Raw genomic sequence first — 19,612 nt, forward strand, 5'->3', positions numbered from 1 at the left:
TTTTTATAAAATAATGAAGCTTCAACTGGCTCCAGGTGCTTGCATCCCAGTTACTTGGGGTAGTGACAATAATTATATTATTAGCAACTAACATCTATCAGATATTTACCATGTACCAGTCTCTATGCTAACCATTTCACCTGGATCAAGTCACTGAATTCTCATGACAAACTTATAAAGTACCATTACTTCCATTTAGTGAAGAAATTAAGGTATAAAGAGGTTACAGAGCTAGTTAGTACTAGAACCAGGTCATAAGAGATAGTGTATTATAGTAGTTAAGGGCTTGGGTCTATACTTAAAAAGCTTGAGTATAAATTTGGCTCTCCAGCTTGCCAGCTCTGTGATGTGATTCTATCCAAATTTATTTTTCTTTCCTTTTTTTTTTTTCCCTAGAGACTGAGTCTTGCTATGTTGCCCAGGCTGGTCTCAAACTCCTGGCCTCAAGCAGTCCTCCCGCCTTGGCCTCTCAGAGTGCTGGGATTACAGGTGTGAGCAACTGTGCCTGGCCTCTATTCGTTTTAATTTTCTAAGGTTCTTAGAGTTAGTGTAAAGATTTAATTAGAGATACTGCATATAAGCATAGCACAGTATCTGGCACACAATAATTCCTCAATAAATGGCAGTTTCTGTTGTTTTGCTGTCATTGTTGAAATGATCTTTAGCATTCCCTCCTTCTTCCTATTTGAAGTTTTTGTGATTATTGACAGCTGTCACCTACTATCTATAAGAAATAGTTGGCATCTTTTTTTTTTTTTGAGACGGAGTCTGGCTCTGTTGCGCAGGCTGGAGTTCAGTGGTGCCATCTTGGCTCACCACAACCTCCGCCTCCTAGGTTCAGGTGATTCTCCTGCCTCAGCCTCCTGAGTAGCTGAGACTACAGTCACGCGCCACCATACCCGGCTAATTTTTTTTCTGTATTTTTAGTAGAGATGGGGTTTCTCCATGTCGGTCAGGCTGATCTCGAACTCCTGACCTCAGGTGATCCGCCTGCCTCAGCCTCCCAAAGTGCTGAGATTACAGGTGTGAGCCACCACGCCTGGCAATAGTTGGCTTCTTAACACAGCCCTGTGGGTGCAACATAGCCTTATGGATGTAAGTTCAGCCTAGTATAATGGTTCTTTAACAGTGGAAACCATTTTTGAAATTAAATTTTGTGTGGAGCCCCAATCTACAAATAAGATAAAAGTGGGCCGGGTGCGGTGGCTCACGCCTGTAATCCCAGCACTTTGGGAGGCCGAGGCAGGCGGATCACCTGAGGTCCAGAGTTCAAGACCAGCCTGACCAACATGGAGAAACCCCGTGTCTACTAAAAATACAAAATTAGCCGGGCATGGTGGCGCATGCCTGTAATCCCAGCTACTCCAGAGGCTGAGGCAGGAGAATGGCTTGAACCCAGGAGGCGGAGGTTGCTGTGAGCCGAGATCACGCCATTGTACTCCAGCCTGGGCAACAAGAGCGAAACTCCGTCTCAAAAAAAAAAAAAAAAGATAAAAGTGGAATTACTTTGGTTGAACTTTAATGGTTCAATTTATGTGTAGAACCCAGGACCTGCTGGTATCTGGCAGTGCCCTTTCTCTTTTCATTAACCTCTAAGATACTCCTGTGGTATCCTGGGGCTCTGTGGAACCTAGTTTGAATTTTGAAACCCACTGGTGCAGTATTTTGGAATCTGTGAACCTTTGTTAACATGTAGAAAGCACCACGCAGCTCTTCTGTTTAGTAAGATGCATATAGAGACTCTGATAACTAATTTTGGTTTCCTGATATTGGCTGCCTCTGAGAAATATGGAGAAGAGGTACTACATGTCAAAGAGAACTCTTTTTGTAATTCTAATTGTTTTTTAAGGAAAGGCATATGCTTATAAAGCACTTGTGTGACTTTGAAAAGATTTATAAAAATAGAAAAAACAGGAAGAAAATATGACTATAGTAAAAGTTGGTTACTTTTTGAGAGCGGAAATATGAGCAATTGTTACTTTCTTTGTACTTTTCTGTTGGTTTTTTTCTCCCAAATTTCTTACAGATAGAAAAGGAATACAAATATTTAATATTTAATACTTAGTATTAAGAAAAGGATTTCAGACTAGGGAAAATCTGCTTGGGTCTTGGAGAAATAATTGTGAAAGCAGTTTTGCAGAGGAAACAGACTTTAAGAACAAAACCCAAAACCAGTTTCTTGGTCAGTTAGGAAGCCCTTCAGTTCTGCTGCATTGTCATTGTGGTCATTGTGTTTTCAATACCCCCAGGTGCCAGAACCTATGATCACCTCAAGAAGACACGGGAAGAAGAGCGCCTTAAACGCACTATGCTCTCAGAAGTTCTCCAGTATATCCAGGACAGTAGTGCTTGCCAGCAGTGGCTCCGCCGGCAAGCTGACATGTGAGTAATTACTCCAGGGTGAAGGAGGCATTCTTTCTGGGATGCCTTGGCCTTCACATGTATTTTTGGGCACCCTAGATGGCAGAGTAATAATAATTGAGTAGCTAGAAGAATTCAGAAATATTTTAGCAGTCCATCTCAGAAACAGTGCCATACTGACAGTTTTGAGAAGTAACTGACCTCCTAGAATCATACTTTACTACTTTGATCTTATTTTTTAAAATGAGTGTATTTTCCCCTAGCCTTCTACCCATGACTTCAACTCTCTCTTCATACCTAGATTTTCACTGGAGAATCATGTTTGTATCCCTTCCCCTTGAGTGGTGTTAGTGGTGTTCTGGATTACAAGCTCTTCTTAAGAAATCTGAGGAATTTTTCTTCCTCAGAACAGATTTTCTTTCCTGCTCAATACAGTGAGATATCTGTAAAACATAGTTCAGTCTATCTCATTACACTTCTTCAAGGTGACCTACCTGATAAGTGGCACCCAGTCTCACTGGAGCTTTTGGAAATCACCTTGTTTGATATGACCTAAGTTTAAATTCCTCTTCTTCATTGTAGTGATTCCGGCGTGAGTCCTTCCATTCCAATGGCTTCGAATTCAGGTAATTATTTCTCAGGCCAGAACAGGTCTTAATTGTGAAGTTTGCATCGTAGAGGTTATAGTGACCCGGCAATCTTCCTTCCTCTGTGGTGTCAGGGTGCTTAGGCAGAGTAACAGTAATCAAGTGTTAGCCCAATATATAAACATCAGTATGTTTTCGGAATCTTCATGGCCAGACAGAGACTATCCTCAGAGTGAGAGTATAGAGTATAGAGAGTATAGAGACGGGGAAAAAAGAACTGCAGAGAGGTAACTTCTTTATTTTACCAATGTTTATGAGCAGTTAGTTTACTGCAGTTGTGTCTACCACTAATTTTGAGACTTATTTCACAGGAGATACATTAAAAGCTTTTTATTATTTTTTATTTATTTACTTATTTTTTGAGACAGAGTCTTAGTCTGTTGCCCAGGCTGGAGTGCAGTGGTGTGATCTCGGTTCACTGCAACCTCTGCCTCCCAGGTTCAAGTGATTCTCCTGCCCCAGCCTCCCGAATAACTGGGATTACAGGCACGCACCACCATGCCTGGCTAATTTTTGTATTTTTGATAGAGACGGTTTTGCCATGTTGGCCAGGCTGGTCTCAAACTCCTGACCTCAAGTGATCCACCCACCACGGCCTCCCAAAGTGCTGGAATTACAGGCGTGAGCCACCGTGCCCAGCCTAAGCTTTTTATTTTTATATAACATGAGCAAAGAAGCATGTTACTTGCCAGAAACATAAGGATTTTTAAGTTGGAGACCTAAAGTATTTCTATTTCTTTGTTTTACCTCTGAGTATGTACTATTTTGAGATTAGTATACAGAGCAAGATTAAGCCATATGCTATCTGATGATCCTTGGTGATTGGTAATCGATGACTGGGAATTTGGGGAGGTATGTCTCAGTAGATTCAGAATCTGGGTCTCAGATTTGTCTGCGTTAGGGACTTTTTTTTTTGTTGAGATGGAGTCTTGCTCTGTCACCCAGGCTGGAGTGCAGTGACGCAATCTTGGCTTACTGCAACCTCTGCCTTCTGGGTTCAAGCGATTCTCCTGCCTCAGCCTCCCAAGTAGCTGGGACGAGAGGCACCTGCCACTATGCCCAGCTGATTTTTGTACTTTTAGTAGAGATGGGGTTTCGCCAGGTTGGCCAGGCTGGTCTCGAACTCCTGACCTCAGGTGATCTGCCTGCCTCAGCCTCCCAAAGTGCTGGGATTACAGGCGTGAGCCACTGCACCTGGTCACTGTAGGGACTTTTTTTTTTTCCCATTTATTCCTTTATTTCAAGTAATTTTTTCTTAATATGGAAGGAAGAAAAAGGTAGTGTTTTAGGGGAGTAGCGAAGACAGTGAAATCAAAGTTTTATTTTGTAAGTTTCTTATTGCCAACACTCTACCCTTAAAATCTAAATAAAACTAAGTTAATACTGGCTAATTAAAATGAAGGAACTGGGCCAGGTGCAGTGGCTCATGCCTGTAATCCCAGCACTTTGGGAGGCTGAGGTGGGCAGATCACCTGAGGTTGGGAGTTCGAGACCAGCCTGACCAACGTGGTGAAACCCCATCTCTCCTGAAAAAAATAAAAATAAAAATTAGCTGGGTGTGGTGGTACACATCTGTAATCCCAGCTACTCCAGAGGCTGAGGCAGGAGAATCGCTTGAATCCGGGAGGCAGAGGTTTCAGTAAGCCAAGATCGCGCCATTGCGCTCCAGCCTGGGTGACAGAGTAAGACTGTCTCAAAAAATAAATTAATTAAATTAAATGAAGGAACTGGCTAACATGATCATAGATTTCTGTTCTCTGTACCATCTGCACTGACTTGTTCATTGTTTCTTTTTTCTTTTTTTGTGAGACAGGGTCTCCCTCTACTATCCAGGCTGGAGTGCAGTGTGTGATCATGGCTCACTGCAGCCTCAAACTCACAGGCCTAAGTGATCCTCCCAATTCAGCTCCTGAGTAGCTGGGACTACAGGCGAATGCCACCAAACCTGGAGATTTTTTTTTTGATAGAGACAAGGTCTTACTATATCACCCAGGTTGGTCTTGAACTCCTGGGCTCAAGGGATCCTCCTGCTTCAGCCTCCCAAAATGCTGAGATTACAGGTGTGAGCCTCTGCACCCGGCCTCTTGTTCATTGTTCCTAGCCTGTGTTAGCCTTTCTCACCCCTTATATTTAGGCTGAGGAGATCTCTTGCTCTCCTTTATGTTCTGAGTTCTTAAGGCATCTATGTATTGGAAGCCTGGCATCTTTGATTGTAGCCTAGCCTCTGGTGACTTTTGTGAGGAACCAAATGGTTTTATCTCCCTTTTTGAGGATTTGGAATAATCCCTTATGCCTTTTGTTGATATAACAGAGAAGCCTGTTTTCCACCAGAGGAGCTTGTAACAGTCCCTCCCCTTTCTCTGCCCCACTTGAAAAGCACCCTCTATAAAACTTCAACATTTTCTTCGCTTAACTCAGTCTATCCATTCCCAGCTGAATACCAATCCCTAATACACCTTCAAAACAAAACCAAAAAAGTTTTGCTCATCAAGCTTCCCCTCATGGCCTGTGACCTCCTACTTGGGTTTCTTTCTCAGGTGTGTGAGTTGACCTCAGCCCCTGCTTTGCCATATAATGCCTCATTGTTCCTGTTTGTGGATCTTGCAGGTAAACAGGGCTACTTTGGAAGGAACAGATATTCCCTCACATAATAAAAAAGAAGGGCCTTTTGCTGGCCTAACAGTCTTTCTTTGATCTGAAGGCACACAATACTTGGTTAATTACCATGTTTGCCTTGTACTGCTGGCCAAGTGGCAAGAATTAGGGAATGTCTGTTCTGCAGTTATTATTTCCATTCATCAGCTGTCAAAGCAGGCATTGTGTGACCTTTCTTAACTGGATGACATCTGGGCATCAGATTTTAGAGTCTCCTACATGGTTAGGAAGAAATACGTGATAGTCGGGCATGGTGGCATATGCCTGTCTTCCCAGGTAGTTGGGAGGCTGAGGCAGGAGGATCACTTGAGCCAGGCAGATTGAGGCTATAGTGAGCTATGATCGCATCACTGCACTCCAGCCTGGGCAACAGAGTGAGACCCTGTCTCAAAAATAATAATAAATAAGAGATAACTACTGTGGTGAGTAGTTACATTTGATGCTAAGGTATGTGTGACTGTATGTGTATTTTAGCAGATTGTGGGTAATTCATGTGCCCTGAATATGTAATTCATTTTTATTTTCAAGTGAATGTTCGGGTGCCTATGTTGTTAGCTAAACAGACCTGAGGGAATGGGACAGGATTTCCTAAGCTAGATACAGTGATCCTATACCTAGCTGGCCTGGCTGCACTGAACTTTTTAATACTTTACACCTGAGAAATTGTCACTCCTATTAAATCTATGCTGTTTCCTTTCTCTGTCTATAGGTAGACGGAGTGCACCACCCTTGAACCTCACTGGCCTCCCTGGCACAGAGAAGCTGAATGAAAAAGAAAAGGAGGTAACAAAAGGGAGGGGGCTGGGAGAAAGAGAATAGGGGCTGATTATTCATTGAGTTGTCATTAAAAATCCATTACAGGGTCACAACCCTTTTGTTTCATTCATCTAACATATATGCACAGCTCTGGTGAATCCTAGAAGTCCAAGAGCTAAAGAGCCATTTGTGGCAGATTTCAGAGAATTGCTTACCTTGTCACCCTACCACCATCCCTCTTTTGGGGAAAGCACATGTGGTATGTAAATTACATAATAATAGCAACTATCATCTATTGAGCACTTGCCATGTGCTACTCTACTAAGTGCTTTATGTAAATAAAATTAATTTTCTGTAAACCTAAAGTAACTTTTACATGAAATAGGTATTTCCTATTAGAATGGCTGCCTTGAAAAGTTCTATACTTATTCCAACAACATAATCATTATTTTTTTTTTTTTTTTTTTTTTTTTTTTTTTTTTTTTGAGACGGAGTCTTGCTCTGTCTCCCAGGCGGGAGTGCAATGGCGCGATCTCGGCTCACTGCAAGCTCCGCCTCCCGGGTTCATGCCATTCTCCTGCCTCAGCCTCCTGAGTAGCTGGGACTACAGGCGCCCGCCAACACGTCCGGCTAATTTTTTGTATTTTTAGTAGAGATGGGGTTTCACTGTGTTAGCCAGGATGGTCTTGATCTCCTGACCTCGTGATCCGCCCGCCTCGGCCTCCCAAAGTGCTGGGATTACAGGCTTGAGCCACCGCGCCCGGCCAACATAATCATTATTTAAAACATTTTTGTAAATTGTCTCCAGAGCATGTTTATAAACATAAGGAAAAGATTTTTACATCATACATAGTCATGTTAATTTTGATTTTAAAAATCATTTTTTTTTTTAATTTTTATTTATTTATTTTTTTGAGACGGAGACTTGCCCTGTCGCCCAGGCTGGAGTGCAGTGACGCAATCACAGCTCACTGCAGCCTCCGCCTCCCAGGTTCAAGTGATTCTTCTGTCTCAGCTTCCCGAGCAGCTGGGACTGGACTACAGGCGTGTGCCACCACGCCTGGCTAATTTTTGTAGTTTTTAGTAGAGACGGAGTTTCACCATGTTGGCCAAGCTGATCTTGAACTCCTGACCTCATGATCCATCCACCTCAGCCTCCCAAAGTGCTGGGATTACAGGCGTGAGCCACCTTGCCCAGCCTATTTTTTATTTTTATTTTTTTGAGACAGTCTCGCTCTGTCACCCAGGCTGGAGTGCAGTGGTGTGATCTCGGCTCACTGCAACCTCTGCCTCCCGTGTTCAAACGATTCTCCTGCCCCTGAGTAGCTGGGACTACAGGCGCCCACCACCACACCCGGCTAATTTTTGTATTTTTAGTAGAGACGGGGTTTCACCTTGTTAGCCAGGCTGGTCTTGAACTCCTGACTTCAGGTGATCCACTCACACCAGCTCTCAAAGTGCTGGGATTATAGATGTGAGCCACTGCGCCCGGCCTGATTTAAAAAATTATGTGACCTACTTTTTCCAATTGCAATCGTCAGACATGTCTTCATATTGATTTTATCTGTTTCTAAAATTTAAAGCCAGCCTCATAAGAGTCATCATCAGGAGTTTTCAGAAAACTGTGTCACATCTCTGAAGTCTGTTCCTCTTTTGGAGGAGTTCCTCTTTTGCTCCTCATATGCTCCTTTTATAATTCCCAAGGTCAGTTCCCCATCTCCCACCATATATCATTAGTTCAGTTCAGATAATAAGGAAGGGTCATAATGTAGGGGATAGTGTTAGTCTTATTTTATCCACCAGGAACAGTAAGGATTAGTTTGGGAGTGGAAGGAAATGTATGTAGTATCTATGTATTGCTGAAGAAGGTCATAGTTCAGCCTGATTCAAATATTGAATGGCCTGGAATTTCAAGCTTTTTTTATCCTTACCCAAAAATGGTGACCTCAGACTCCTCATTGCTGGATAATGTGGCAATTTTCTAGATTTTTAGCAGTTAAAGTTACCTCCTCTTAGCAAGGTCTCTTTATCTCCTTTCCCTTTGAAGTAGGAAATGTAATCCCCAAAGCAGGGACTACTGCTTTATGCTGACACTAAAAACAATGTGATGCAGCCTTGAGAATCCAAGTGTCTGTGCATCCATCCCCCACCGTGCCCCATGGCTCTTCCCTGACCATTGGTGCTGGGACTGTACCGGGGCATTTAGTGTTTGACTCCTGAAAGAGCCAGGCTGCTCCTCAGGAGCACATATTTGTAATCCCTAACAAACCCAGGCCCCTGAGCCAGCTGGCACGTGCTAAAGGCTCTTCTAGCATCACACCCTGGCTTTCTCTTCCTGGGTGTGTGTCCTTAGGGAGTGTTCTCTCCAGAGAGGAAGAGACTAAATGGAATGTAGTCCAGCCACCCATCAGCTCCTATAAATAGTTGGAGGTTGATGTCACTTTAAAAAAATTTTTTGCTATACCTGCTGGATTAAATTACGAAAATGACAGATGTTAATGTTTATTAAATTTGCCATGTCTTGCAGCTCTGTCAGATGGTGAGGTTGGTCCCTGGAGCCTATTTAGAATACAAATCTGCTCTATTGAACGAATGTAACAAGCAAGGAGGCTTAAGACTGGCGCAGGCAAGAGCACTCATCAAGATAGATGTGAACAAAACCCGGAAAATCTATGATTTCCTCATCCGAGAAGGATACATCACTAAAGGCTAAGGCTCCAAGGGCTTGGGATCAGAAGTCAGAAGTTTGGAATGTGGTGGGTCAAAGGACAGTGTGGGTGGGCATTCTGGAGAGTTGTTTTTCAGCTGAATTCTCATAGTGAAAAGAGGGGAAAGGACAAAGGAAACCTTAAGTTGTATTAAGTCTGCTTTCTTCTCCATCCTGCTTTAAAACACTCCTGTTGTTGGTATTGTGCTGCAGAGTTGTGTGCTAGATAAGCTATTATTAAATGTGAGTGGGCATTCATTCCTAACACCTCTTGTAACTAAAAGAACCATAGTACCTCACATCACAGTGCTGGTAGAAATAGAACTAAACCACAGTCTGTAGTCCCAGGAGTCCAGCTCAGATCCTTATATTGCGAGGTAAGTTTGCTGATTATCTGCCTTGCCTTCAAACACTGCAGACAGATTTAAAATAAAGAGAAAGGTTTTAGAGCGTAAGAAAGCTCTCCTCGAAGGATTTTTTAAGCTGACAACTTTTTTTTTTTTGACATAGAATTTGCTCTTGTCCTTCAGGCTGGAGTGTGATGGCAAGATCTCAGCTCAGTGCAACCTCTGCCTCCCAGGTTCAAGTGATTCTCCTGCCTCAGCCTCCCGAGTAGCTGGGACTACTACCACACCTAGCTAATTTTGTATTTTAGTAGAGACAGGGTTTTGTCATGTTGGCCAGTCTGGTTGCAAACTCCTCACCTCAGGTGATCTGCCCGCCTCGGCCTCCCAAAGTACTGGGATTACAGGCGTGAGCCATCGCGCCCGGCCTAAGCTGACAACTTTTATGAGTAAAGGGGAAGAAAATATCCTTATGATGGTCTTATCCCAAACTGCATCTTTAACTTCGGCTGGGCAAGGTGGCTCGCCTGTAATCCCAGCACTTTGGGAGGCTAAGGTGGGCGGATCACGAGGTCAGGAGTTCAAGACCAGCCTGACCAACATGGTGAAACCGTCTCTACTAAAAATACAAAAATTAGCTGGGTGTGGTGGCACACGCCTGTAATCCTAGCTACTCAGGAGGCTGAGGCAGGAGAATTGCTGAACCCAGGAGGCGGAGGTTGCAGCGAGCCGAGATCGCGCCACTGTGCTCCAGCCTGGGCGACAGAGTGAGACTCTGTCTCAAAAAAAAAAAAAAAAACTTTAACGTCTGGCTTTGTACTTTGCAGTCTGCCTGTCTAATCTGCAGTAGTCTTTTGAGGAGGTGGCACCGGATATAACATGTCTCTGTTATTTTTAGAATTAATTAAAATGTTTTGCTATTTAATTTGTGGGTGTGTCAAATATTCTGGTAACTGAAACACACTTAAGGTGTTGGATGCCCGCCCCATCACGCTGCACTGTCTGCTGTCATATGTGTCCTGAACTCACCCTGTTTTTGCCCTGGGTTTCCCAGGATACCAAGCCCCTGAGGATGGAGATGATGCAACAAACCTCAGCTTTGCTTGGATTGAGACTTGAACCCTATTTCTCAATGGTGAAAGGCTAGCCTGCAATAAAAGCTGCTTTTAAAACAGAAGTAAAGCAGCTTTATATATGGGACTCACTAGATATGAGGGTGAGTAGCCCCACCACATGTGAAACTTGGTCCTCAAACCTTTCTGCAGAATAAGAAGCCAAACTTACGGTTATCTTGTTTCTGTTAGAAACAAAGTTGTATATAGAAATAACTTCGTCAGAATCTACACAAATACATCAAATAGTTGACTCTTTAATTCCTTCTACATTCAAATATCTAATTAAAATATTGTGTGCTTTGTTGGAAGCATCTGCTCAAACTTTTGACTTTTGTAAATATGCATGCAGCTGGGAAGGGATTCATCTAAGGGATGAGAAATGAAAAAGACACTCTCAGGACCTGAGGGAATTCAAATAGAGGACTTCGATTTTTTAAAAAGAATGACGTGGAAATGATCTATTTTCCTTGTATAGTCATATCTCGTAGAAAACATTTTACCACTACCATCACCCCTAGTTGGTTGTGAAGTGATTGCCTCTTATCCCTGAAAGGAAACTCCTGTTCTGAAAAGTTGGGATGCATTAGACATCAGTGTTAGGTGATGTCTGTTGTAGTTTGAAGAGTCCTTAACCTTGATTAAGGAAGGCTTCCTGGGAGAGGTGGGCTTTTGGGGCAATTATATGATAGAGAAGAGAGAGAAAAATGGCAGATGGAAGTCAGAGACAGTTCCACACACGGGGGGTGGAGAATGATGTGGAGGCAGCAGTGGGTGTAAGGACAGTGGTGCCAAGAGATTTGGCTAGAACACAAGGGGCAGCTGGGTAGTTAGGAGTGGGAGGATGGTAGGACAGTCTGACAGAAACCTTGGAACCAGTTGAACTCTGAAAAGCTGATGGGAAATCAGTAGATTTCATGAGGAAAATGGCATGGTTGAAAATAGTAATAGAAAAATAAGACCAAAGTTTTAAATGACTGGATTTTCAAAAGTAGGATTGTTATTTCTTTGGTATACCCAACTTTGCAAAGATACGTAGCATTGCATCCTTCCTCTTTGCTTCTAGACAGGGTTGGCCATAAACCAACTACACTGATAGAGGTCTCCCCAGATTGTCTCAGAAGAGAGAGGGTTTACCCTGAAACTTAATGACATGAATAAGACCTGTTTACTGAAATTTTTACTGCAATTTAACGTTAAAAGTTTCCGCTGGAGTTTTATGCATATTTTTCTAAGTGGTGGGAAATAAAGAACAGATCTCTTTCCATGTAATGACTCTTCTCTGTGCTCAAAGACCAAGACTCTGTCTCTTGAGATACCAATTAATACGAAATATTCACAGTTTATCTTTTCCTAGGTCCCAATTTCTTTCCTTTTATTGTTAACTGTCTTCACTTCTCCCGCTTTTAAAAATCTAAACTCAGTTAAGCAACCAGTCATGGAAATCTTCCTCAGCTGGGGGTTAGCTGGAAAAGGGAGAAAACCAATGGCATTCATCAATAACAACAAAATCCCAGTTTGCAAGTCATTCTAGCTTTAGGAAATATGTAGGTATGTAACAAGAGAAAAAATCTCCATTGAAGAATCAGAGGCCACATTACACAGCAGTTTGGGAAAACTCACTCATAAATATGTATGAGTTTTATTATTTCTTTGGTAAACCCAACTTTGCAAAGCTTTACGCCTAGAATCCCTCCAAAAAACACTTTTTCACCAATCTTTAAGCAAACAGTGGTACTGTATTCTCAACAGCATTCTGGGGAACTTCACCCATTCATTTTTAAGGATATCTTTGTGGACACCTTCTAAATATACATTGCATTATTCTTGACAACACAGGGTTTTCTGTATCTTATATGCACCTAGCTTTTTGTTTGAATTTCTAAAAATTATATTTAAATAAAAGTTTGATTCAAGAGGTACTGCTGATCTGGAAGCTTTGCTTTCCTTTCCAAAGTGCTTAGCCAAATTCAGCTAACCTTTCCCACATCTGCCAGAAAGGACCATCTTTAGAACACCAGGACACTGCCATGTCTGTGGTCTTGCATAGAAGAGTTGGCCAAGCTAAAAGATTTCTATTTAATCAGACACAGGCTGGGTGCAGTGGCTCATGCCTGTAATCCCAACACTTTGTGTGGCTGAAGTGGGAGAATCACTTGAAGCCAGGAGTTTGAGACCAGGCTGGGCAACACAGCAAGACCCCCATCTCTACATTAAAAAAAAAAGAATGCTGGGTGTGGTGGCTCACACTTTTTGTCCTAGCTACTTGGAAGGCTAAGGCAGGAGGATTGCTTGGGCCTGGGTAGTCAAGGCTGCAGTAAGCCATGATTGTGCCACTGTAATTAGCATGAGTGACAGGGCAAGACCCTGTCTCTACCAAAAAAACAAACAAAAAAAACGATACCTAGTCCTTTTGAGCCAAATGTAAGTGAAACAGAACAAGAGCAGGGTCAGAGCAGCCTGAATAGTAATAGTCTTGCTGACATAGGCACTTGATTTGGGAGTGAGAACAACAGTGAAGAGCTTTTAGGCTGGTGGCTCATGCCTGTAATCCCAGCACTTTGGAAGGATAAGGTGGGCGGATCACTTGAGATCAGAAGCTCAAGACCAGCCTGGCCAACATAGTGAACCCCAGTCTCTACTAAACATACAAAAATTACCCAGGCGTGCTGGTTCACGCCTATAATCCCAGCCTCAGGGAGGCTGAGGCAGTACAATCACTTGAACCCAGGAGGCGGAGGTTGCAGTGAGCCAAGATTGTGCCACTGCACTCCAGCCTGGGCAACAGAACAATACTGTCAAAAAAAAAAAAAAAGTGAGGAGCTTTTAACTTGGGAATTTGGAACCTAAGTAGCCAGTCCTTGAAGTATGCATCAGAACTGATGTGTTAGTATGCTGTGTTTGAGGAGGGAAAAATGAACAGTTTCTGAGAGGTATGGAAAACCAGTTTCTTTGTCTAATGGCAGGGAGTTCTTTTTCTGTTGTTCGTTGCCTTGGCTTCCAGCAGTTAAGGTGTACTGCAATCAAACTGCCCTTTGATTTGATTGACTAAGCTACAAATCAGAGACATTATTTAAGGGAAAGATGAATGTTGTGCATCTGCCATTACAATTCCTTTGTCACTTGAGTAGCTTGTTATGCATCGTGTCCTAGGCGCCCTTCCCTGTTGACAGTAGGAATAAGGAAATGGGGCTAGCACAGGAAGTTACCACTTAAAGGTTCAAACCCCTGAAAACTACAAAAAAATTATTTCATAGATGTAGCCCTGAAGGTCACTGTACTTACCCTTGTCTTTGAAAACCCTGTAGTTAAATTTTGCCAGCCCAGACTTGGGCTGAATAATTGAGTCTGATGCACCTATTTTCTACGTTAGAGCACTGGAATGGATTTTTGTGGCACCAAACTAATCATTTGGTTGAATTAACCCCCTCTTCTTAACCAAGCAACACTTTTTTCATCTTGGTCTGGTCTCCCCTGAGGCTGTGGGTTGCAAAAATCTTCCAGGTAGCTTATAATAATCCTGCCTTGGACCAGAGTTGTGTTGAACAGAATCAGCATCTTAGGAAATATGGAAAGGAGAAGGCCTCACAGTTGTTTTAAGAAACCAGCACTTTCTTATGCAGAAATGCTGAAATGCTGCCATCGAATTACCCTTATTCAGTGAACTGACAGCCAAGTGCCACCCCATGACACTTCTAACATATCTCTCCTCTTGTTGGAAAGCTAGCTGCCGAGTATACTCTCCATTTCTGAAATTGTTTGCAATGACCTAAGACTTTCCTCCTGTCGAACAATATGTAACTATTGATTTGGATCCTTCCCTCACCCCTCACCTTTCATTATCATCATTTAGGGAATTCCTTTAAAACAGAAAAACATATTAAGAAGTTAAAAATTAGTGGAGGGCAGGCGTGGTGACTCACACCTGTAATCCCAGCACTTTGAGAGGCTGAGGTGGATGGATCACTTGAGGTCAGGAGTTTGAGACCAACGTCGCCAACATGGTGAAACCCCGTCTCTACTAAAAATACAAAAATTAGCCGGGTGTGGTGGTGCATGCCTGTAATCCCAGCTACTTGGGAGGCTGAGGCGGCTGAGGCAGGAGAATCGCTTGAACCCAGGAGGTAGAGGTTGCAGTGAGCCAAGATCGCGCCACTGCACTACAGCCTGGGTGACAGAGTAAGACTCTTGTCTAAAAAAAAAAAAAAAGGAATCTGGGCTATGGGCTGTTAGCATTTCTGATAGTTACTACCAGAGATAACTAACTCCTGGACTGAGGGAGAGAGTAGTGCATTTGCCCAATTGATGTCCCCTATAAGAAAACTGATGTTTTTATTTCAGTTTCTAATCTTTAGGAAGTTGTCAAAGATGAAAAGGCCAATTTTTGGGGTAATTTAATAGCTTTTCCCAAAAATTATTGAAAAAGCACAAAAAGTTCAGAAATGCCTCGAAGACTCTAGCTGAGATGGATGGACTGACTTGAACTTTTCAGTAGCAGACGAGACAGCAGGATTCCGACGCTGAGATCGTGGTTATTTGCTTTGGAGAGGTGGGGTAACAGCTTTTCCACACAATATCCCTAGTAGGAACCTCTTTTTGGCCTTTTTAAGGGCAAACTGCAGCTGATAAAGCCACTCCAGTGGAGGCAGAAGCATTTGTTGTGGCACTAGCCACAGACAGGTGATAGGAATGTCAACCTCACCTGGCTGTCAACCCCAACAAGAAAATCTTGGCCTTGTTCTGGGCATGCATAGCTTCAGATTCAGGACACCTGTCAGATCTAAAATGGGCATGGGTTTTAATTTCATTTAATTTCAACTTCCAATGATACAAATGGAAGATGCAAAGCGAAATGCTTTTGAGAGCAAAGTCTCCCAGGGGTGCCTCCGCCCGCCCCCAGCGACAGTGGAAAAGAAGGCGTTTGTGGGAGAGAAGGGTGGCTATAGACGTCATTGCATCATCCAAATGCCAGCTGTGACCTGGCTCAGAGTTTTCCAGTTAAAAATAACTACGGCTTACAATTGGGGGAAAAGAGTAAACTGTTGCGTCTCCATGGAAACTAGGAGTGTGTGTGTTGGGGGGTGGGGGGAAGACAAGCTACAGATTTCTAGCACATGTGGCAAGATGGGGTGGATGTAGGGACCAGAAGCTTAGAGGCCCTCTGATGAAAGTTGATACCCGTATTTAGCGTCCAGGATGTGGCCAGACACTGCTCCAGGGCTCTGGAGACACTGCATCAAGGATTTGTTTACAACAATATGTACATCTTGGGTCTGGTGAAGAATTAATTTGAGTCTTCTGACTTCCTGTAACAGATTTGCTACTATTTGGCAAAGCAAAGAGCAGATGAGCAAGACTGTAGGTTAAATGTTGCCTTTTAACCAGTCTGGGAACCTCTGCTACCTTTCCATTCACATTCTGTTTCTTAGCATATTCAGCACACCTTCATTTGCATATTCAGTAGTTTGGTTATGATACATGTAGTAGTTTATAATTAGAGGAGAAGTCTCCAGGTTTTTTGGGCTGGTTTGGAAATTTACTCCCCTTCAGTAAGTCCAGGTTTTCTTCTTTGTTCCATGAGCTTATGCAAAGCATCATTCATTAGCTTGTTTGTCTTTGAAGGTAGGTCTGTTATCATTTCTGGTATACTTACTACCAGAGATAACTAACTCCTGAGGGGAGAATAGTTCATTTACCCTTTTTAAAAAGGTCTCTTTAAAATTTTCTTTTCTTCCAATACATTCTAGTTGTAAACAAAATCGTTTTAAACACTCATTTTATTTTTATTTTTTTTGAGACGGAATCTCACTCTGTCGCCCAGGCTGGAGTGCAGTGGCGCGATCTCGGCTCACTGTAACCTCTGCCTCCCGGATTCAAGCAATTCTCCTGTCTCAGCCTTCTGAGTAGCTGGGACTACAAGCGTCTGCCACCATGCCCAGCTAATTTTTATATTTTTAGTAGAGATGGGGTTTCACCTTGTTGGTCAGGCTGATCTCGAACTCCTGACCTCAGGTGATCCACCCGCCTCGGCCTCCCAAAGTGCTGGGATTACAGGCGTGAGCCACCGCGCCCACCATTTATTTTTTGAGATGGAGTCTCACTGTGTCACCCAGGCTGGAGTTGCAGTGGTGTGATCTCGGCTCACTGAAACCTCTGCCTCCCTGGTTCAAGCAGTTCTCCTGCCTCAACTTCCCGAGTAGCTGGGATTACAGGCGCACACCACCAGGCGCAGCTAATTTTTGTATCTTTAGTAGAGATGGGATTTCACCATGTAGGGTCATGCTGGTCTCCATCTCCTGACCTCAAGTGATCCACCTACTTTGGCCTCCCAGAGTGCTAGGATTAAAGGTGCGAGCCACCTTGCCCCACCAAAACACCCATTTTAAAATTAAGAGTTTATAGAGCAGGCTGGGCACAGTGGCTCATGCCTATAATCCCGGCTATTCGGGAGGTTGAGGCAGGAGAATCGCTTGAACCGGTGAGTTGGAGGCTGCAGTGAGCCGAGATCACGCCATTGCACTCCGGCTTGGGCGACAAGAGTGAAACTTCGTCTCAAAAAAAAAAAAAAAAAAAAAATAGAGCAAATAACTGAGGAAGAAGTAGGGATTGTTGACATTACTGGCCCTCTACAGCTAAATGCTTTCTTGTTTACCTGCCTGGTGTACTGAAAAGATCTGAGCACTAATCCCTGTTCTGGTATTTAATAATAATGCAACCTTGGGCAGTTTCTTAATACTTCATGTCTAAAGTGTGGTTGGTAATACCTACCTGACTGGGTTGATGAAGATTAAATGGGCCGGGTGTGGTGGCTTACGCCTGTAATCCCAGCACTTTGGGAGGCCAAGGTGGGTGAATCACCTGAGCTCAGGAGTTTTCTTTCTTTTTTTTTTTTTTTTTTTTTTTTTGAGACGGAGTCTTGCTCTGTCGCCCAGGCTGGAGTGCAGTGGCGCGCTCTCTGCTCACTGCAAGCTCCGCCTCCTGGGTTCACGCCATTCTCCTGCCTCAGCCTCCCGAGTAGCTGGGACTACAGGCGCCCGCCACCATGCCTGGCTAATTTTTTTTTTTTTTGCATTTTTAGTAGAGACGGGGTTTGACGTTCGCCAGGATGGTCTCTTATCTCCTGACCTCGTGATCCGCCCGCCTCGGCCTCCCAAAGTGCTGGGATTACAGGCGTGAGCCACTTCGCCCGGCCTGAGCTCAGGAGTTTGAGACCACCCTGGGCAACATGGTGAAACTCTGTCTCTACTAAAATACAAAAAATTAGCTGGGCTTGGTGGTGCATGCCTGTGGTCCTAGTTGCTCGCACCACAGCACTCCAACTTGGGCTACAGAGTGAGACTCCGTCTCAAAAAAACAAAAAACAAAAAAAAAAACAAAAGATTAAATGGGTTAAGGTATATAACACACCTGGTGCCTCCCTTCCTTTTCTTTTCCCACTGAGCCTTTGACATTTAGTTTCACTGCAGTCAGGTATGAGCAGTACATGATTTTCCTGTACCACCCAATTCACATCATGCAAAAATCTTACAGAGGGACATGAAGATCTGCAAGAACAAATGTTAAAACAGACAGATGTGCATTATACAAGGATGTTGTTTATCTTGAAATTCTCATCACTGCATCGCTACTGCCGAAGGGTTGAATTAAGGGAAAAACATTTCAGAGACAGATTTGAAATTACCTGATTATCCTAGACATGTTGTAATGTTCCCTTTTATAATGCCTGGCTCAAAAAGCTTGATGTCAGGTTACAGAACTGTATTCATACTTTGATTGTAATTGTGTTAACAAAAGTAAAAAATCTTGCATACAATCAAGACCAGAAAGAAATCCAGATGCTAATTGTTGTTTTGTTAAGTAATAAAATTGTGGTAAGCAATGCTTTTTCTCTCCTTTTTGCTTTTTTTTCTTTTTCTTATTTGTAATGTGACAATTCTTTATTACCTGGAAAGTACATTTTATGAGAACTGTGAAAACTCGGAAAGCAGAAGTTCAAACTATTTTACATTTAATGACATCTAGCTAATCCTTGATATCTAGATAAGGTGCTACTTTACATCTTATGAAATAGCACAAGCCTTAGGCAAACTTCTGTAGTAGAAGAAATGTGTTCTGAGACTTCTATCCTGCTAGTTTTTAAGAAATCTTTTCTCCCAGAAACCTGGTGTCCAGTGTCCCTCTCAAATCTGCCAAAGGACAGTAGCTTAAAGATTTATTTATCTCGGGGAGTTGCATTTTTATAGGCATCAGTGGCATATAATTTGGAATTAGAGGCACAGGCAAGCAGGCCTTCCGAATCTCTCTGAGCCACAAAACCCGATGGCACCCTGAAATCAAACTTCTGTAGACTGGGAGCCTTGTTGACCGCTGTTCCCCAATTCTGACAGATCAAAGCTGTTGCTAATTTGTTAACCAGAGGCATTGATACAAATGGAAGATGGAACTATTCATTCTGAGGGACCCATAAAAGTCTGATTAATCTAAGGAGCAGTCATTGCCCAAGCAGTTAAGGAGAATATTTTTGGAAAGGCAGACATCAGAAGCTAAGCAGAGTACAAATTTCCACCCTCTACTTACTGTGTTAATCATATCAGCTCTCACTCTTCGCATAGACAAATTGTAATTTTATAGCAGACAGCCTCTAAAATGTTTCTACATCCTCAATAGTTGATACTGCCAGGCACAGTGGCTCATGCCTCTAATCCCAGCACTATGGGAGGCTGAGGTGGGAGGATTGCTTGAGCCTAGGAGTTCGAGACCAGCCTGGGCAACATATTACTTAAAGAGACCAGGTCTCTTTAAATAGTAATAACAGGGCCAGGTGCGGTGGCTCACGTCTGTAACCTCAGGGGGCATCACCTGAGGTCGGGAATTCAAGACCAGCCTGACCAACGTGGAGAAACCCTGTCTCTACTAAGAATACAAAATTGGCCAGGTGTAGTGGCGTGTGCCTGTAATCCCAGCTACTCGGGAGGCTGAGGCAGGAGACTCACTTGAACCCGGGAGGCGGACGTTGCGCTGGGCCGAGAT

At 43.2% G+C, this 19,612-nt stretch overlaps 1 protein-coding gene across 21 annotated transcripts in view; it reads left to right on the top strand.

Moving 5' to 3' along the window:
- TADA2A (transcriptional adaptor 2A) overlaps window positions 1-18,463 on the top strand; it is an 83,212-nt gene extending 64,749 nt beyond the window's left edge. For 11 of the 21 annotated variants that reach the window (XM_063628717.1, XM_055257097.2, XM_063628722.1 and 8 more), the window contains 4 exons: window positions 2,250-2,382; window positions 2,944-2,987; window positions 6,373-6,446; window positions 8,947-18,463. In XM_063628717.1, coding sequence (XP_063484787.1) covers window positions 2,250-2,382; window positions 2,944-2,987; window positions 6,373-6,446; window positions 8,947-9,132 — 437 coding nt within the window. In that variant the 3' untranslated portion in view covers window positions 9,133-18,463. The remainder of the gene's footprint in view (window positions 1-2,249; window positions 2,383-2,943; window positions 2,988-6,372; window positions 6,447-8,946) is intronic. The other 10 variants (XR_010118050.1, XR_010118053.1, XR_010118059.1 and 7 more) reach the window with 2 other exon arrangements.
- Window positions 18,464-19,612: the final 1,149 nt, after the last annotated feature.

The sequence above is a fragment of the Symphalangus syndactylus genome, chromosome 20 (genome assembly GCF_028878055.3).
Source record: "Symphalangus syndactylus isolate Jambi chromosome 20, NHGRI_mSymSyn1-v2.1_pri, whole genome shotgun sequence".
In the NCBI taxonomy this organism is placed as follows: Eukaryota; Metazoa; Chordata; class Mammalia; order Primates; family Hylobatidae; genus Symphalangus; species Symphalangus syndactylus.